This window comes from Amblyomma maculatum, chromosome 3 (assembly GCF_055883805.1).
Source record: "Amblyomma maculatum isolate TAMU_Amacu chromosome 3, ASM5588380v1, whole genome shotgun sequence".
NCBI classification, from domain to species: domain Eukaryota; kingdom Metazoa; phylum Arthropoda; class Arachnida; order Ixodida; family Ixodidae; genus Amblyomma; species Amblyomma maculatum.
Genome location: NC_139346.1, coordinates 121,099,502 through 121,117,854, shown reverse-complemented (window position 1 = coordinate 121,117,854; position 18,353 = coordinate 121,099,502). Strand labels below are relative to the sequence as shown.

The 18,353-nt window shown below is 45.2% G+C and overlaps 1 protein-coding gene across 1 annotated transcript in view; it reads left to right on the top strand.

Annotated features, from left to right (window-relative positions):
- The first annotated feature begins 3,012 nt into the window (after nucleotides 1-3,012).
- Nucleotides 3,013-18,353, top strand: part of LOC146195836 (evasin P546-like) — a 31,862-nt gene continuing 16,521 nt past the window's right edge. The window contains exons 1-3 of the mRNA XM_084596291.1: nucleotides 3,013-3,049; nucleotides 11,876-11,916; nucleotides 16,481-16,552. Of these exons, the coding sequence (XP_084452417.1) occupies nucleotides 16,508-16,552 (45 nt within the window). The 5' untranslated portion in view covers nucleotides 3,013-3,049; nucleotides 11,876-11,916; nucleotides 16,481-16,507. The remainder of the gene's footprint in view (nucleotides 3,050-11,875; nucleotides 11,917-16,480; nucleotides 16,553-18,353) is intronic.

The window sequence follows — 18,353 nt, the reverse complement described above, 5'->3', positions numbered from 1 at the left end:
AGCATTTTCTACCTTCCCCGCCGATATGCTACCGCTGCGGCGTCGAAGGTCACATCGCCAGGTACTGCCGCAGTAGGTTCCCACCTCGCTACAACCGTCCGACGCCTCCAACAGTACCCAACAATCGGCAATACAGTTCAGTTTTTCAGCAATCAAATACTCAGCGTGGGTATTACCGCAACATTCATAACCAGAATCTCCACGACCACTCCCCTGCATCTGATAGAAGTGTTACTCCTCCACCCGCCTTCCGTGCGCGTCGTTCTCCATCACCATGGCGGCGCTCCATGTCGCCTCAGCAGGAAAACTAACCAGCGCGACCAATGGGGGTGAGGCCGCTGGAAATGTGTTGTGTGCCAACATCCCTCCAACTATAATGCTCAAAAACAAAATTCGTGTGCTCATTGATGGTGTGTATACAGTAGCTTTGGTGGATACGGGTGCGACTGTGGCTGTGATGAGTAATCAGTTTAGGCGCTTGTTGGGACGCAAAGTGATGTTTGAATATGACCGTGCTTCAACGTTTTGTGGTGTGAGTGGAGAGGCGTTGCGGCCACTGGGTGCGTGTAGTGCGCAAGTGTCTGTGGGTGGTGCAATTTTCAAGCCGAATTCGTAGTCTTACCCCGCACCTCCACCAAGCTGTTACGGTAAAATAGAAAAGGGGTGTTTATTTACAGTGATATGGCAGTGGGATAAGGTGAAGCCAACTAGCCCTCAGGCACCAACGCTTTCTCCTCTTCTTCTCCCAGACCAGCACAATTCTTCCTCGTCGTCAGTGGCGTGACAGTTGTTACGGTGAAATAGAAAAAGGGTGTTTATTTACAGTGATATGGCAGTCGGATAAGGTGAAGCTTACTTGCCCCCATGCACCAACGCTTTCTGCACTTCTTCTCCCAGACCAGCCCAATTCTTCCTCGTCGTCAGTGGCGTGACAATATATGTGATTAAACATATATGCTAGGGTATATATGTCGCATTTGGTATAAAACTCTGGACAAACATAAACATGCACCAATCTACATTTATGTAGACGTAGCTCGGAAAAGAGGTTTTTTGTGCACCAACAAGATGAGAATCGGTAGCGTGATACGACGGTAAGAAGTGAGAACGTTGCCTAGTTTTCGTGAAAAACCTCAGTCAAATTTTATCGTACAGAATGAAACGAAAATTTATACGAAAGATTCTTGCAGTGCTAACGAAGTTTGCTAGTCAACTGAAAGAGACGCGCATGTACATAAGCTAAATGGATGTATGCTATTTCAGGTATAGGCGAAGTAGTAATAGGGGATAATAGGAAACCATACATGTTTTCTTTCTCCATAGCGTGACGCAATATTTCTTTCTTATGTTTTTAACCCTTGGTTTAAACATAATTTTAGGATATGTGTTTTAATGTCGAAAAGATTGGATTAAGAAATTAGCTCTCCGGAGAATAGCCCGCCAGCCGCAGTAAGAAATCATTCATCGTTAGTATTAGCGAGTATTCAATGTACAATAATGGTCTGTAGAAGGAACGTTCATGTAAACACCGTCGAACTCTAAATTAAAGTTTTTACTTTAGTTAAGCTGACTGCAGCTTGCGGCGCATAAATTCTCTTGATAGAAAACATTACATGTCGTAGGCGATTTCATCACAATGGGCAATATAATGCGACCGAATGTTGGCTTAACTTCGTCAGAGTGCTTTTGCTATTTTTCTGTCTTTAGCCAGGTCCTAAAAAATGCGTAATCTGGGAAGTAGCTTTGAAGTGCATATACCAGAAATCTACCCGAGGGGATCTCTGTTCCGGTTGGTTTCAATATTTATATTCCTCTCCCCAAACTCCAGTTTAAGTTGTTGCTTCGATATTTATGAATAAAGGCATAAAAGCACCAATAACGAAAGAAAGAAGTGTTTTGGCGCTACAGCGCTAAAATGTTCAGTTTTGCAGAACATTAAGTGTCCTGAGCTAAAATGACCACCATGGCTTAAGCTGGTGAGAAGTGACTCGGTCGGCTGTTGTCCGGCCGCGGTGTTTTGTGCACGCACGGGGCTACAAGGCATGGGACGTGGTACTAACTTGGGTTGTCCATTTGCCAAAAGGGGAGGTGAGATCGCAATCGAGCCTTTCAGGACTAGAACGTGGAGTAAAACATATTGCTCTAAGGCCAGGCACGCAGGTCACTACGGCTTAGGAAAAGCAGACCTTTTAGCCGTAAGGGCTTAGTATTCTTGCATACATTGGTTTAGCTTACGACGGGGCTCAAATAGCTATGCGCGAGATGGAGATTCACATTAAACGGTCACTGATTAGGCCAGTGCCAAAGCGAATGCACACAAACCAACCACCTTTGAAGGATTCGCAGACAACTGCACATAATGCTATATCATCATAACGTTAGAGGTGGACCTGACTTATGCAATAACATTTTGCTTATTTTTCTGATTAACCTCTTCCCCTTTTAAGTGCGTTTGCATTAGTCCTTAGGCTCCGTATTGAAAAGTTGTCATCATGCACTCCTCCCGAGAACAGCCCTGGCGGGTGGTATGGACAGGCAGCATATCCATGCTCCGGCTAGTTGTTGATTCTTGAGGCCTCACATGTTGGAGCAAAGGCTGAATTGGCAGGAGCCTCTCTATTGCCCGCTGTTTAAAAATATAAACCGAACTCATCTTAACCTTATCAAGCACGATGCTTTTATACCATGCAGGAACGTTCATACTTCTTGGTTAAAACACGCATTTATATTTTTATTTCCTGTCAAGATGGGCCGCGTACATTATATAATATGTAAAAAGAGGTAAGTGACTTCAAAGCAAGCAAAACAACGGAATGCCACGATAAAGCAAGTAAAATAATGGCGAGCCTTGATAGTGCACAATAATTTGTTAATAGCTACAAGCTAAGCCATACAAAATATTTTATCTAACTCAATTTATGGATGAATAAATTGTATTTAATGATCATTTTCTGTTGAATTCCTTCGACATTGCTCATTTCAACGTGATGCTGTTATTTGTTGACAGAACTCCAAGAAATATTGGGTGACTATCAAGTCAACGAAAAGGGTAAGTGTTCGCGAAAAAGCAAACAGCAAGAGACGTTCCGCTCACGTGTCACGGCTTCCCCTCATTTTTTTCTTTGAATACGTTTGCTAGGAGTTCGTAGAGGTCAAGTTAATGCCTGTTACTCCGCGCATTTTTATTTTGATGACAAGTTTTCAAAGGTCGGCAAGGTTGAGAGCTAAGGTTTCTCTCGCGACATTTGATGCCTCCCGGAAAATTCACAGTTCATATTGCAGCACTGAATGATGCAATCCAATGTCACCGTGTAACGGCGGAAACCTGGCGTTATAGCCTACTCTAATTCGTCATATACCTTCCGCGTTTTAAAGCAAGCCTCGACTCTATTTTTGACGGAATAGAGCACGGTAGCAGATACAAGTTGTCGGAATGCGGCCGATAATCCCCCGCGCTCACAGGGCCAGCTGATGTGTCATTCATGGCAGAGGTTGATGCTGGTGACATATCTTGAGACTTGACATATATTTTCTCCCCGATCGTTTGCGTAAAAAACCCGGTCGACTGCGCACGCAGAGTCGTATCTGCTGCGAACGTCTCTACCAGCCTTTACGGCTGTGGAATTTGAGGAGTACTTGGAACCCCAGCGTTCGCTGCCGAGCAACGCGCCATGATCACTGCCCGAGGCAGCGAAGCCAGTGCGACCAGCGGGAATCGGTCTTATGAGACAGAAAATTTCGACGCGGGAATTTGTGCGGGAATGACTTATACGCGCCACACTTCCCTAGAGTGCTCGTGCTGCGCCTACGCAGGCCACATTGCATTTTCTCCTCGGTGTCAAAATTGTGTTAGGCTTTGTCCACCTATCCGCGGCGAGATTACCACCCTCGTACTTCTCGTCACCCGACCTAGGCTTCTGAGTCTGGGAACCCTCGCCTTTCAATATTGCGGGACCGTTCACGAGGATCAAAAGGGCGCCTTATACGACCTTCAGCTCTCCACATGGGCCATTATTCATCGTCCTGACAGCTCTTCTCTCCACCGTATAACTGTCGGTGCGACCGATAAGGTGAGGCTGCATGACGTACACTGCGAGAAGAGATACCCCTGTTTGTAGCTATGTTAAAGAAGAACAACTAAGGTACCCGTTTCAATCCCGGGTGTCCTTATCACGGCACTGAATGATTCCGGCGCCACTGAATTCATTGAGTGCTGCTTTTAGGTGCTGCTTCGAAAAAAGCTGTGGTTTAGATGGACAAATGTGTGTAGATTCATGATAGAGTGGCCAAAAGTTGCGTTCTCTCTTAGTGCAGTCCGTAGTTTCGCTGCGTGGTGATGATGTCACTTTTCGGCTCAAGTTTTTGAAGAAGTTTATCCGAATGAAGACTTGGCAGTAACTTGAGTATGTTCTGAATTTACAAATGTAATGTTGTGCCACATTATTCAGCTCCATACTTATCAGTTTCCATGCCCTGCAATGCCCTTGGCATATTTGGTATGTCAGCTGATGCCAATTATATCACCTTAATAAAGCACTTATTCTTTATGTATTGGAATCTATCGTGAAATGACACTAATAACAGTGAAATGTTTTAATGAACTTGTCGTTCTTGCCTAAGATTGGAAACCTAAGCAGCTAGAGCGCTTACCAGCCAATAGCTAACGCATTAGTTACTCTCGCCATCTATAATACAAACAACGTGATACTAAAAATCCCTGTTACTTCACATGATGGATTCGTGCGCCATGCCTTTGTCTATTCTCTGCGGATAGGCACCCAAGCTGTCCTTTTCCTATAAAGGCAGCCCACGTTCAACATTCCGAACCTAGGAACCTGGTTTCTCAAATCCTTACTGGTAGAAGCTTCAATATTGTCACCACCTGAGCGCAAAATGATAGATGAGGAAGTGAATTAGATGCTACGAGGAATGTTCAAGATATGTCGATTTCCCGGTATGCCTCATTAATTCTCATGATGTCGGACACAAGTACGCAACATGGCGTCATTACGTTGGGTACAGTGGCCTAATGCAGTCACTAGGAAAAACGTATAACCCTTTCTTGGTAACAACGTTGTCATCGACTGTATCCTTTTGTGACTCCTGGTGGCTTTCTGTTAACGTCGAATCGAGCTTTTCGGAAATTCGTATGCATCTAGCAGACAAAAAGCCAACTGCTTTTATTTAGCCAATTGCATTTATAAATTGATTGCGATGTTTTTCGGCCTTTGTGATGCACTTGTCACATTCAAGAGACTCAAGGATTTTATTCCGCAGAATTCACAAGCAATTCATCCGTTCACATTAACAAGTCATTGTAATTTAGGTGTACGTTTTTTAGATACCATTTACCATTTTGCTGCGTTCGAAGCATTTCGAAAAGGTCAGTGCAGTTGGCCTGAATTTGGAGCAAGAGCTTTGGTTGTGGGCTACCGAGTGTTCCATCGAACACAACAGTTCCATTGAATGTATCAAACTTCACCGGCGTTCTAGGTAGAATACACTTTCATGTCCTGCTCGTGTGATGCCTGTAGACACTATCTTGCTTCACTCGGGCAGCAAACGTTGCGGCGCGGGCATGCGCAGTGCAGAACCCACCCTTATTTCTATGCCCACGTGCGCATCTTCAGTTGTAACGTCACCCTCCTCCTCTACTCTCTAGCGGCACTATCGCCGAGACACCTGCGGAACGACGCAGCTGCAGTATGGATGCTAAGGGTATGGCGCATGCAAAGTAGCGGCTCCGGCTACGCATGCTGCCTGTGGCTCTGTCCGCTGCCATTGACAGATGTGAGCAAGGCTTGGAACATGAAAGTACCGCGTCCAAAGGAAACAGATAACCCATCAACAAATCACACACCAGACGCTCCTGTAGCCTCTCTCTACACCAAATGGAAGGGGAGAAATTTCCTTTCTCTGCGCACGTCTTTCCCGGACAAGGGTCATGACGTGCCACGAAAGCGGCCATAGTCAGGGCCTTCTTTCAAGGCAATCGAAGAGGCTGCTGGAAGCTCTCCCGCTAATTAAAGAATGCGTTAAATGAGCCTGTGTAGTAGGGGACTACATTTTCGCGCCTCTTGAGCAGGAGGGCTGCAGCATATGAACTGTTACATTTTGGATACCGAATAATCCAACACAGCGTCAGACGTGATCCAGTAAACATATAGCAGTCTTCTCATTAAAGCCCTCGCAGTCCATGCTATCTGTAAAAGTACTGTTGAATTTTTTACGCAGATATTCATATTTAATCGAGTCCAATAGGGGGCTAGCTGGTAAGTAATTACTGAAAAACAGAACTGCGCATAAAGGACGAGACAAAAGAAGAACGCAGGAGGAGCGCAGGCTAACAACTGGTTTATTTCACCAACGCCTTTTTCCTTCTTCAGCAGAGCTCATGCGTAACAACACACAAAGCTAAAACGCAAAATCATCTCACAGCTTGACATGTTCTACCACACACTCCTCCGAAATTGCAGAGGAGGCAGCTATTGAGCTCGCCCTCATCTCGACCTTTGCCACCAAAATTGTGTGCGACTTAAAGTAAGCACTATCAAATTTCACCAATGACCTGGTATCCCGCACCGCTGCTCGGCTTCTATGGTCTTGGCATCCCATACACCCTGTAACCCTCATCTGGACCCCAGCGCATGTAGGTCTCCCGGGTAAGGAGGAGGTCCACTCCATCGCCCGAGGTCTTACTTTTATGGACAGGAGTGGGATCTTCTACGCTAGTCCCGAAGCGGCTGCTTACCTCCCGAGATATTCTTACCTACTACCGAGATAGTCGGCGTGTTTACGCAACGCCGGCTCCCTCCCTAACCCTTATCGAGGCCTCCATTGGTACCCTGATACCCTGATACCCCAATAAATTCCTGTCCTGTAAGCTCTGCGGCAAACAGGGCGACTTCCTTTACGTCCTCCTCGCATGCCGTAACTTCTCACCTCCATTCCCAAATTCAGCAGAGTCGTACTGGGAGACTCTCCTGGTCAGCTCCACTGTTACAGAGCAGCGCTGGGGCATCACCAACGCCCTGAATCGATTACACCTTTAAGAGCTGTCTTTTGCCGCTTAAGGGCGGCTTCTAAGTGCTGCCTCGTGCCATGTAAAGCAGTCGGCTTTGCCCCTCCACAATTATTGGCAGTTAAAGTTTTCACCACCACAGCTCTTCGCGGTATAAGCGAATGCAAGCTTCGCTTACACATTTATCAGGTCCTAATATCGCGATTTCAATGGCTTCAAGAACTTCCTGACGTTTTCCTTCCTGCGCATATCTTATAACATTAGTCCGGCCGAAAAGCACATTACATTCTTGTTCATTATGCTTGCAGGCCCTGCAATATTTGGGTAGATGTCAACCTGCTGGATTTAAGGAATTAGCGTGCTCCAACAATCCTGTGTCAATTTATCGGCCTGCCTGGCCGACATACACCTAGCCAGAGCTGCTAGAAATTTAATATATAACTCCTGATTTAGAAAGCACAAACTCATTCATGTGGTTTATGCCACACCTAACCTTCCTATGATTGCCTTTACTTGATAAACTGCGTAAACAAGAGAGCTTCCATGCAAAAAAAAAGAGAACATAAACCGCAAATTATCCGCCAACCTTTTTCAAGCTTTGCTAGGCTTTCTAAACATAGAGGACCCCTTCGATCTTCCTCCTCTATTGTTTATTCGTCTCCAGCGGTTTAGTCTAGCGCGTAAGGCATTAAACAGGGTCTCAGCTACTGCTTGAAGAAGACGAAGCGGAAACCTCGGATGTTGTAGGCGAATAATTTTGAGCATGGATGCTGACCTGAACTTTATGGAAACAATACTTGGCTCGAAGCCATTAAGCAAGCAGGCGCAATCCCTTCTTAATAAGTTTCGAATCGCAGGAGTCAACCGGCAGGACTGCCATTTTTGACTGGGGCATGTACTCCCAGTAGTTGATACACTTTAGCCCGTAAAGACAAACATACGAATATTGGCTGTGGCATTACCCACAAGAATTAGTTTGTGCCTTGGAAATCAGAAGTTATATATGAGGTTTCGATCAGCTGTGGCGAGGTGTATGTCGGCCAGACGGCTCGATGTATTAAAAAAAGGTTTTTGGAGCACGCTAATTCCTTAGATAAGCACGTGGACAGCATCTACCTAAATTTTGCAGTGCCTGCATGTATGATGAATAGGAATGTACCCCGCTTTCTGGCCTAACCAAGAATAACCATTCCTGCGTTAAAGATAAGAGCGAGAAGGTCTTGAGGCATTAAGGCTAGATTAGGGCTTGTTAATGTGTAATCGAAGCTTACATTCACTTCTACAGAAAAGAACAATACTTTCTTTGGCTGAACAGCTGATTCTGCGTATAGGCTTTGTTTGTTGGCGCGCATGCTCTTTGTTAATAAAGAAAAGAGGTGTTGGGGCAACGAACCAGTTGTAAGACTATGCTCGTGCTATGTTCCTTTCTTGTCCCGTCCGTTTTGCGCTGTCCTGTTTTTCAGTAATGATATTCATACTTGCACTTTTGAGTTGTTCAAAGCTTTGCGCACTTTCAATACCACCTATAGAGCCTCGTTTACAAGAATATTGCTTTTGAAGGGAAAGCCCTGCATGCTCCTTCTTCTGTAATATAGATTTAGTCTAATATAACGCCTTGTACTCCGACATACCTATTGATCGGTGCCCACATAGGGGCATGCAATGTTTCTTCTTCAAGCTTCCTTCACGGAAACTGCCCACTCACTGCCCTTCCGTTTATTATTTAATGCCAGCCTACAGATGCACCTAAACTCCTGTCGATCTCGCATGCCTCGACCACGCATGGCACAACACCGGAACGTCTTGGACATGGACCTGACGGGACATAAAAGCGATGCACCGGCCAATCCTCCTCAGTAGTCTAGCAGCGGCATGACAAACGGTCCTTGGAAATATATTTGTTTAATTTTGCATGTAGGCCACAAATATAGTTCGAAATGTTTTAAGAGAGATAACCGTTTCTTTTTGCTGGTGCCACATCTTCAGCACAATATGTGTATTTTTTCTGGCATACTGCATTCCTTAAGAATTTTGTTGCCACTGGCCGGTCATGTCGAGACTAATCCAGACTCTAAGTAAGAGAAAACGCTAACAGAACTGCTAGCCACACAAGCACAGATCAGGGCAGAACGTTCTGCTCTACAGTCTAGAATTGCGTCTTGTAAAGAGCTTATTACACACAGGCGTTGGCTTCAGCTGCACAGGACGCTCTTCAGCGCGTTCATTATCTTGAGAAAACTGTTGGGAACCATAAAGATGTCAATACCAAACCTAACCATAAACACGATGACCTGGAAAACAGACCTTGTAGAAATAACGTAATCATCTAGGAATCGAAGAAACCATCAAAGGAAATTTCTGACCAGCTATTAGATTCTGCATCTGAGTTGCTGTCTTCCAAACTTTGAATCCATTGTGAAGAAACTGAACGCTCTCTGAGGCTTGGCACGCAAAGAAAGGCAAAGATGCGACCTGTAATTTTTAAACTGTTAGAATTTAGAACCAAGCTTTCCATGCTTAAAAACGCCAGGAAACTAAATAGATTTTATATGTACATTAGCGAAGAGATTTCTGAGCGTGTACGGAAAATTCTAAAGGACCTCTGGGACAGCTAGGTTGATGTCTGCAAACAAGCGGATAAGTATATTTAGCAGTACGCTTCTCTGATAGTCGACAGTGTTCCTTATCCTTGCGATGATATTGGTAAAAGATTGTCAAGGCTACCCGTGCCGTAGAGTCTAGAGACAGACTGATTCGTTGATGACCAGCGACTGTTTTCAATATGAATGCTCGCAGTTTGCTTAATAAGGTTGAAGATTTCAATTGGCGTGTAGAGTGCAACAGTCCGTCTAGTTTTGCGTAACAGAAACGTTATCGGACAGCTCCATATCAGATGTAGAATTTTCGCCTCGAGATTACTCTGTTATCAGAAACAGCAGGCAGTTCTTTACAAGGGTTTGTTAAAAGCTCTGTTTATCAGAAATGATATTGAAATGCTTGTATTGCCATATATTTTCCATACTGGGTCTGTTTGGTACCGGAGAAACATTTCTAGTTACATGGCAGTTGTGTGTGCTGTATACCGTCCACCCGGATCGGGAAACGTTTTCTCGTATATTACAGCATACATACCGGAACACACGTTCCGCAAGTTTAAAATGATTATTGCAGGCGATTTCATACTCCTTATATCGATTGGACCTTGTTAATTTCAACACGTCGTGACAAGGTTGTCTGTGAATTCCTAATTAATATGGCTATATCATTTGATTGAACACAAGTGGTTGAATGTCCAACTCGAGTATAACTTAGTTCTCGACCTTGCCTTTATTAACCAGCATTTGCTACAGTACAGGTTTTAGTGTGGCGTAGTCGACGGTCTGTCAGATCGCAAGGGTGTTTTCATGTATTTTAACGTGGTTTGTCAACCCCTAAGCCGAATTTCAATATCTTAACATATTTTACCCGGGCTAAAGACCTGCTATTGTTGAACAGAGAGAGTCGTCTTTCGATGAATATTGTTGTAGGCAGTGAAACGTGCGGTGTTGATTCTTTGGTAGAGCAGTTTCATAATTTAGTACATAGCAGTGTGCGTCAGTTCGTTCCCACAAATGTTTGAACAAGAACCCGAAGCATCCATGGTACACAACACACAGTCATATCGTCATGCACAGTCATACCGTCAGTGACTCTCAATTCAGATGTGCCATAATGGTCGGCGCTTGGCTCTGTATTATTTATAATTTTCATTAATGATGTGACAAATGCTATTTTTGATACCGCAGTGAAGTTAGGCCTATATAACACCCATGATCACCAGGAACTAAATAATTATTTTCATTGTTCTGTGACTGGAGTAACGCATGGCAAATGAAGAGCGGCTGGTATTTTAATACGTTTTAAATATAATAAAGTATTTGACAATTTGCCTTAATATGATGAAGTAGTGAGAAGACTTCAAGACGAAGAGCTTGCCTTATTCACACCTGCTCCTCAGCTTGAAGTATTTGGTTTTTGCACAAGACATGGTCGTTTTTTGGTGCATGAACCTTTTATTTTGTGCTTAGATTTTATGGTACTTCAGAAATACTGCTTTCATTCCTGGTAAAGTGTTGATAACACTTCGCTTTTTAAACACTTGATTACTCGCCTCATGACGAGATCAGACATTATTGCTTTCACATTCGCACAAATATTTGTTGCTTCACTTCGTGCATAAAGTGCCCAGAAGCGAACAGAATGTGATAAATGATGCATTTAGTGAATGAAATCTAATGAATTTGCCGTATGTAGCAGAACATATGTGCTTGAAAACATGTAGCACAACTTAGCAAAGCGCTAATAAAAGTGTCTGAATGTTAATAATGGTAGTGTTTAGATAAATGTACCCTTAAAACAAACTAATTGACTAAATAGAGCACAAATTGCTACCTATAATTTAGGTAACGATCAAAATTCAATCTGTTTCGCGGTTTCATGATGCGGAAATAACACGGTGCCTAATGGTGCCCTGGAGGCAGATGCAGATATTGACCACTGGATGTGAGGCAACGGAGGCAATAAAATATCATCTTGGCAAGGCTGAAGTACTAAACAGATTGGCGCTGTCATGAATCAAACGAATGGCCAAAACTGAACACAAATAAGTAGCAAGGATGAGGAAAAAGATGAGGCGTTTATCTTTCTTAAGCCAACTTGTGTCTTAGCAGACTGGCGTTCCTAACGCTATGGTAATGCATGAATAACTATATTTGTACGCGGCAAAGGTAACCGCTTAAAAGGATGCAGTGCAGAAATATGTTGCTTCTGCATGGCTTCCTTAACCTCGTTTTCTCTTTCCCGTTTCATGTCTAGAACCCTGTCTTATTCCTGGACTGAACACAACAAACGGCCCGGTATGTAGGATTTCCCTGACTACAACTCCGAGGATGCAGCAGAGGACCAGTTTCATTTTTAGCGGTGCAAAGGTTCTTTATTTAAGGGGTGTGTTTCTTACGGGACAGTATGTAATGTCTAGCATTTGGCGGCTTCTTTCCTCCTTTCAGTCTATGTGAAAATAGCACATGCTATCGTATACTAAGCGACAATTATCGCCGCGTGCGAAAGGTGAGTGTTGACAAGCATAGACGCGAAAGAAAAGATTGAATGAACACGCGCGTCACAGCAACAACATCCGCCAAAAAGAATTGTTTAGGTAGGGCGTACCTCTCAGGCGAGTGCCTTACTTGGTTCATGGTAAAAATATCACTTGAGAGAGATCAGTCTGCGAAATGGGTCCGCAAGATTTATCGGCTAGATCCCACAGCATATTGAAGGGGTTCTGCTAGCCTTAAAGAACGAAAACGTCATCCTCCTCAGGTAATCGAAGTCCTACACGTCCGGTCATCAGCCGAGCGCTTTAACCGACTACGTTATCCGGGAGCGTGAAGAATATCTTAGTTCTCCTTGTCTAGCGTTCTTTCGGTCTCCATGTCTGCACAGGAGTGTGACAAAGATGTCTTTACCCCGGTCTCCAGGCGGAGCATGGGGCACGCCATCCGCCGCCAGCTATAAAAGAAACTGGCGGAGCGACGGAATACCGTCCCCACCGAGTGGAGCTAGTCCCGGCATGGAAGCCGCTGTGTGATCGGCAGGGTTCTGTCAAATAAACCCTACAGTAGAACCAGTCCCAAATAATACAGCCTAATTGCTCTTAAGTGACCTTAACCGCGTCAAAAGCTTTATATCTCTGCGGTATGTTTATATGCAAGTAAATGAAACACGTGCAGACGTCGTGGGCTCGTGTAGCTGTTACCGTGCCAGCAGTTAGTGATTCCCATCAGCATTGCTTAAAACAGGCCCGAATTTCGTTCACCGGACTTAAACTTCCAGCATCTCCCAGCAATCATGAATTACAGCGGCAGCGTCAGTTGCTCCTTCAGTTGCGGTCTACAGTATGAAGGCCCAACTACGGACCAAACAATCATTGGCACGGGGGGAGGGGTCTTTCGTATATCCTGGCGCCTCCACACGCGCTCTGAAAGGGGGAGGGGGTGGTTGATGTGTACTCTATGGAGGTCGCACACCATACGCGCGTATACGCGCGCGAGTTGCTGCCTTCACTGCACGTTTTCCTACTTTGCCACAGCTGTTGGGAGCTGGTCGCAGCTCAACGTCTTGCGCGACCGGCTCGCAGCAGCAATGGCAAAATACACGAAATGCATTGGCAGCTCGCTCGCGCACATACGCGAGAACAAAATGCGATCTCCGGAGAGCACACAGTAACCAACACCACGTCCAGTGCAATCTGATCGATGCAGCGATGACAAATTAAGTAACAACTCCATTAAAGGAAGCTTGAGAGATCTCTTCTGCATACGTGTGCGGTGCATGCGATCTTTATGGTGAGCATATTGCGTTCACCGAAGCGATACGAATGTGCGCAAATACACGACTGAACATATAAACGCCTTTTATTTAAAATAGGCGCTTGAACAGAATTGCATTTCTAAAAAAGAAAAATTACCGACGATTACGTTACTTCCTAATGCGAAATTTGAGCGCAGCAAATAAGCTGTTTCACCTTTTCGATAGATTGAGGCAAATCCGCCGCCACCGATCTGGCTCTCTGATTGCCACACACAGGGGTTGCATTGGAGGAGGAGCGAAGAAAGGAATTAAGTTCGAGCCGGCGCTTTGACAACCGGAGACTCGCAGGAAGAGGGGGGAGGGGGGCGGCGTGTACACCCAGCGGCAAACGATGGGGGCAGAAGCGCGCGCAGCAAGCGGACAAAGCGATAAAGGGAGGAGGGAAGAGATATCAGCGACTGGCTGATGCTGCTGACGCCGATAGTGAGTCAACCCCAGCTGCGGAGTTGGTTTCAGGGACAACGCCGCCGATGCCGACGCAAACAATATGATACCCTCGCTTCCGCAGCGCCAAGAACAAGGTCTAGCCGTGGGAAGGTGGTCACGTATTCGTCGACGTGCCGGGGCCTACGTGAAATAACCGGCGCGTCGGCAACTGAAGAGCACCCTATCCGCCACACAGGAACAGAGGGGGCGGGGGGACCCTCCCCTCCTCTTTCTGCATGGCGGCAACGGTGTTATATGCAGTCACGTTATCTTGACTCTAGCGGCGTCAGCGGCATCTAGCGGTATCAGTCGGTCGCTGCTAGCGCTGGGGGGATGAAAGGGGGGCGGAGCTGGTTACGAGGCCGATGACGACGCCGACGCCGACGCGAAACCCAGGAACGGACGCCAAAGAGCTGCGCTCTAAAACGGCGTGAAATTCGTGAAAACGCAACGTACATAAACTACACACCTACACAACATACAGGCGAATGATCACAGTGTGCACTTAATTTGCTGTGCTCGTCCACAGGCTCTTGTGCGTATCGATCCGAGCTGTATTCGAACAATTTTCAGAAGCCAAGGCTCATGAGCCTCGTCGTACAAGGTTAATCGCTGCTTTTCAGTGGATCCTATAAACCTTAAATCGCACGCACCGGCGCTCTCTTTCATCGTTGCGACCTTCACACGCAGCGGCAAGCGAGCCCAACCACATGCGAAGGTTGCGAACAAAAATAGTAATCCCCACTGCGACTATAATGAGTCGACACACAAATGATTCACGGTGCTAAACGATCTGCACAAGAAAACAAAAGCGAAGCCTAACTGGAGCGGTATGCCGAGATAGGAATAAATTTCTAACGCCCCGGACACAAAACCAAACACTGCCGTAGTTTTAGTTGCCTGGTATGATGAAAATACGAGCCCGTGAAGGACTAACACGAGAAAGCGACCGGAGACGCAGTCTGCTAACCCAAGGCAGCGCCGGTAAAGCGGCTGTTGGAGCGCTCGAAACGCACACACACACCCTTCAAATCACGCCAGCGAAGTGCGCTGCAACGGTCATGGGGTGGCGGCGCGGCAGTCCAAAATTCAAAATGGATAAGCAGAAATTACGGAAAGAGATAGATAGATCGAGAGAAAAGAAGTCGAGAATTTTGTCCTAGCGCGTACACCTCGGCCTGCAAGGCTGAGTAGGTTCGTCGAATTAGCTAGGACGGAAATAGGCCACGCGTTCCTCCCCGTGTTTCACTCACAGGGATATAACAATTTATATAGAGGGCATTGTGCGATTGATAGGTTTATTACGGTTGTAAAGGTAAAATCTCCCAGACGTCCAAAAAGAAAACCCTTGCAAATATTGCAGCTTGTTACGTTTATGCGTTTCAACACACAGTGTCCTTTCTGTTGTTTTTGTGTTTACGTAAACTCCCAAAAGTAGAGTAGATTTTAACTGCAGAGAATTTACTCATTGAATCCTACCCGTGTGCTGCCATTCAACTCAAAGGAAGACTATGCGATTTTCTCTGAAGCTTCGTAGCCTAAGCAAAACTTCGTCCTGGTTTCGAGTTGAAGCCTGGAGCTACCATCTATCAACTACACCTCTGAAAACTGAGCTAGCCAGGAAGACTAGTAGATAATATAGTGACAGCGAATTAATAAATACCATGTAGGAGAAAGAAATGGTCTGATGGTTGCCGCGAGTTTCTTTGAAGCTCCATACTTGCACTCGGGTGGATGCTAATTAGTAAGTACTCCTCTGAAACTTTCTTTGTAGCGGTCAAAATCATGTTCGAAGTCTTCAGCACATCTAAAGTTTTCCGCGTTTCAACATACGTGTAGTTAACGCCTTTTCTCGATATGACCATGATAAGTGCGTATGGCGTTTACTTGTCATGCCCCGAGACCCAGATAACAATATTCATGCCCTGAGGCTCGAATAACACGCGTCGTCGAGCTTGTCTTCTCTTCTAGTGCAAAAATGTGATAGAAATATATATATATATATATATATATATATATATATATATATATATATATATATATATATATATATATATTTGTTTGAGCTACAACAGTGCTTGTGTTCTTGTTTATGAATGTCAGAACGTCGAAGAGTACTCATGCATTTCTGTCCTGGGTTGGGCCCATATTAGCTACCGTGTATAGATCCTAAACACCGAAGAGAGGGCTTGAAAGAGAGGAAAGATATAATCGTACTGAAATTTATCGCAGGACATAATTATGAATTTCTGTGAAGCCCTGGCAAAATATTAAAATGTGTTTTTTTTTTCGCGAGCTAAATAACTGACCCCGAAAACGAAATAGCAAAGAAAACAAATGACAAATCTATGCAATCTTCTCACTAACCTACGCCTGTATTTGAATCATTGCATGGTTTTCAATCTTGTCTACTGATAGGGAGATGAGCAGTATTCTATTTATGCTTGCGACCTTTATTCATCAACTACCAATAGGACCAGCAAGGAATCAGTTTTATAAACTTGTATAAAAGTTGAACACGGGTTACTATAAATCACCTCCTTTCTTCAGTTTTTCTTTGCTCTTAAAAGGAAGAATTATTCTTTTTTGCTGTGTACTTCTTAAAGCATATATTTCTAATTTCAGCGGACTGCAGGATGTAAAACCGTATGTATGGACAACACGACTGAGTACGTCCAAAATGGAAAGCAATGCCTCGTAAGTTGCTCATTAATAGAAGAGTAATTTTAAAGCACACCTTTAATATACCACGAGTCAGTTATTCTTGACACCCAAGAATATTTTGAAATAATATTGAAACAATTAATAACTGTAAAGGTAGCAATCTAGTTATCTTTGATCATAAGGCCCTTTAGGACTGAGTATGAATTAGGCTCTCTATTTTGAAATCAATAAGTAAAGAAAACAAGTTACTAGATAAAATAAACACACACACACACACACACACACACACACACACACACACACATATATATATATATATATATATATATTACATTAAAATATGTGATTATCGAAGTTAAAATTAAAAAGAAAAGACATAAAACATAATCCCCAATGTTTTCCTTAGCCTCGCCGACTGTTGGTTTCTTTCCTTCATATATATATATATATATTGTAATGGGTATTGCGCCGAACGTTCAGGCAACGCCCTGAGCCTAGAGGACTGCCGAAGTCCGAGACCGGTCTGAGCGCGGTTCCAGGCAACTAACTTCGTAGTCTACGCCAACCAGCAACCACTTCATCCTCTACGCCAACTAGCCACTGATTGACTCCGCTTCGTGGACGACTGTAGTTTGTATCACTACCCACCTCCTCTGTAGCATCGACTCGATGCGACGCGGTGCTACTAGGAAGAAGTTAGCGAAAGGGTGCACAAAAGTGTCACAAGGACCCAGCGGTGTTGACGAAAGGATCAGTCATGCACGATCATGATAGGGCTTCAGCCGAACCACGTGCACGACTTCAGGACGCTGTGGTGTTCGGGATGGAGCTGAAGCTACGGAAACAATGGCGTAGGTGATGTCATTGATACGGCGAACAATCTCGCAAGGGCCGAAGTATCGGCGTAGTAACTTTTCAGATAGGCCGCAAAGACGAACAGGTGTCCACACCCACACGAAGTCGGCCGGCTCGTAAGTGACGATTCTTCGGCCGCGGTTATACCGAGCAGCGTCATTCCCCTCTTGTCGGTGGATTCTGAAGCGTGCTAGCTGCCGCGCTTCCTCAGCACGCTGAACAAAGATGTCGGCGTCAAGTTCGGCATCAGAGCCGCAAGAACGACCAACTGACATCATGACATCCAACGGCGTGCTCACTTGGCGACCGAAGACAAGCTGGAACGGGGTCAGTTGCGTCGTCTCTTGAGTGGCGGTATTGTACGCGAAAGTTATATAGGGCAAAATCGCCTCCCAGGTGCGATGTTCTGCGTCCACATAGATAGAAATCATGTCGGTGAGGGTACGATTGAGGCGCTGCACCAGCCCGTTGGTCTGAGGGTAATACGCCGTCGCACGTCGATGGCTAGTGTGAGTCAGAGTCATGACCAACCAGATTAGGCGAGCCATAAAAGCTCTTCCAGTTTCAGTGATCACCACGGCGCGGGCGCCATGACGTAGGACAATGTTATGAACAAAAAATATAGCAACGTTGGTTGCCGTACCTTTCACAAGGCACGCGATCTCTGCGTACCGTGTTAGGTAGTCTGTCGCGACGACTACCCAACGGTTGCCAGACGAGGACTTCGGAAAAGGACCAAGTAGATCCATGCCAACTTGATGGAAAGGGGTCTTCGGCGGAGCAATAGGCTGGATGGCGGAGACTTCCAACGTTGGCAGTCATGACATGAGCGTACATAGGCCCGCACCGATGGGAGTAACCTGGGCCAATAATACGTTTGACGAATACGTGCAAATGTACGGCTCACCCCCAGGTGGCCGGCGGTGTGTTCATCATGACAGGCACTCAATACATCTTGGCGAAACTCGGAGGGCACAAC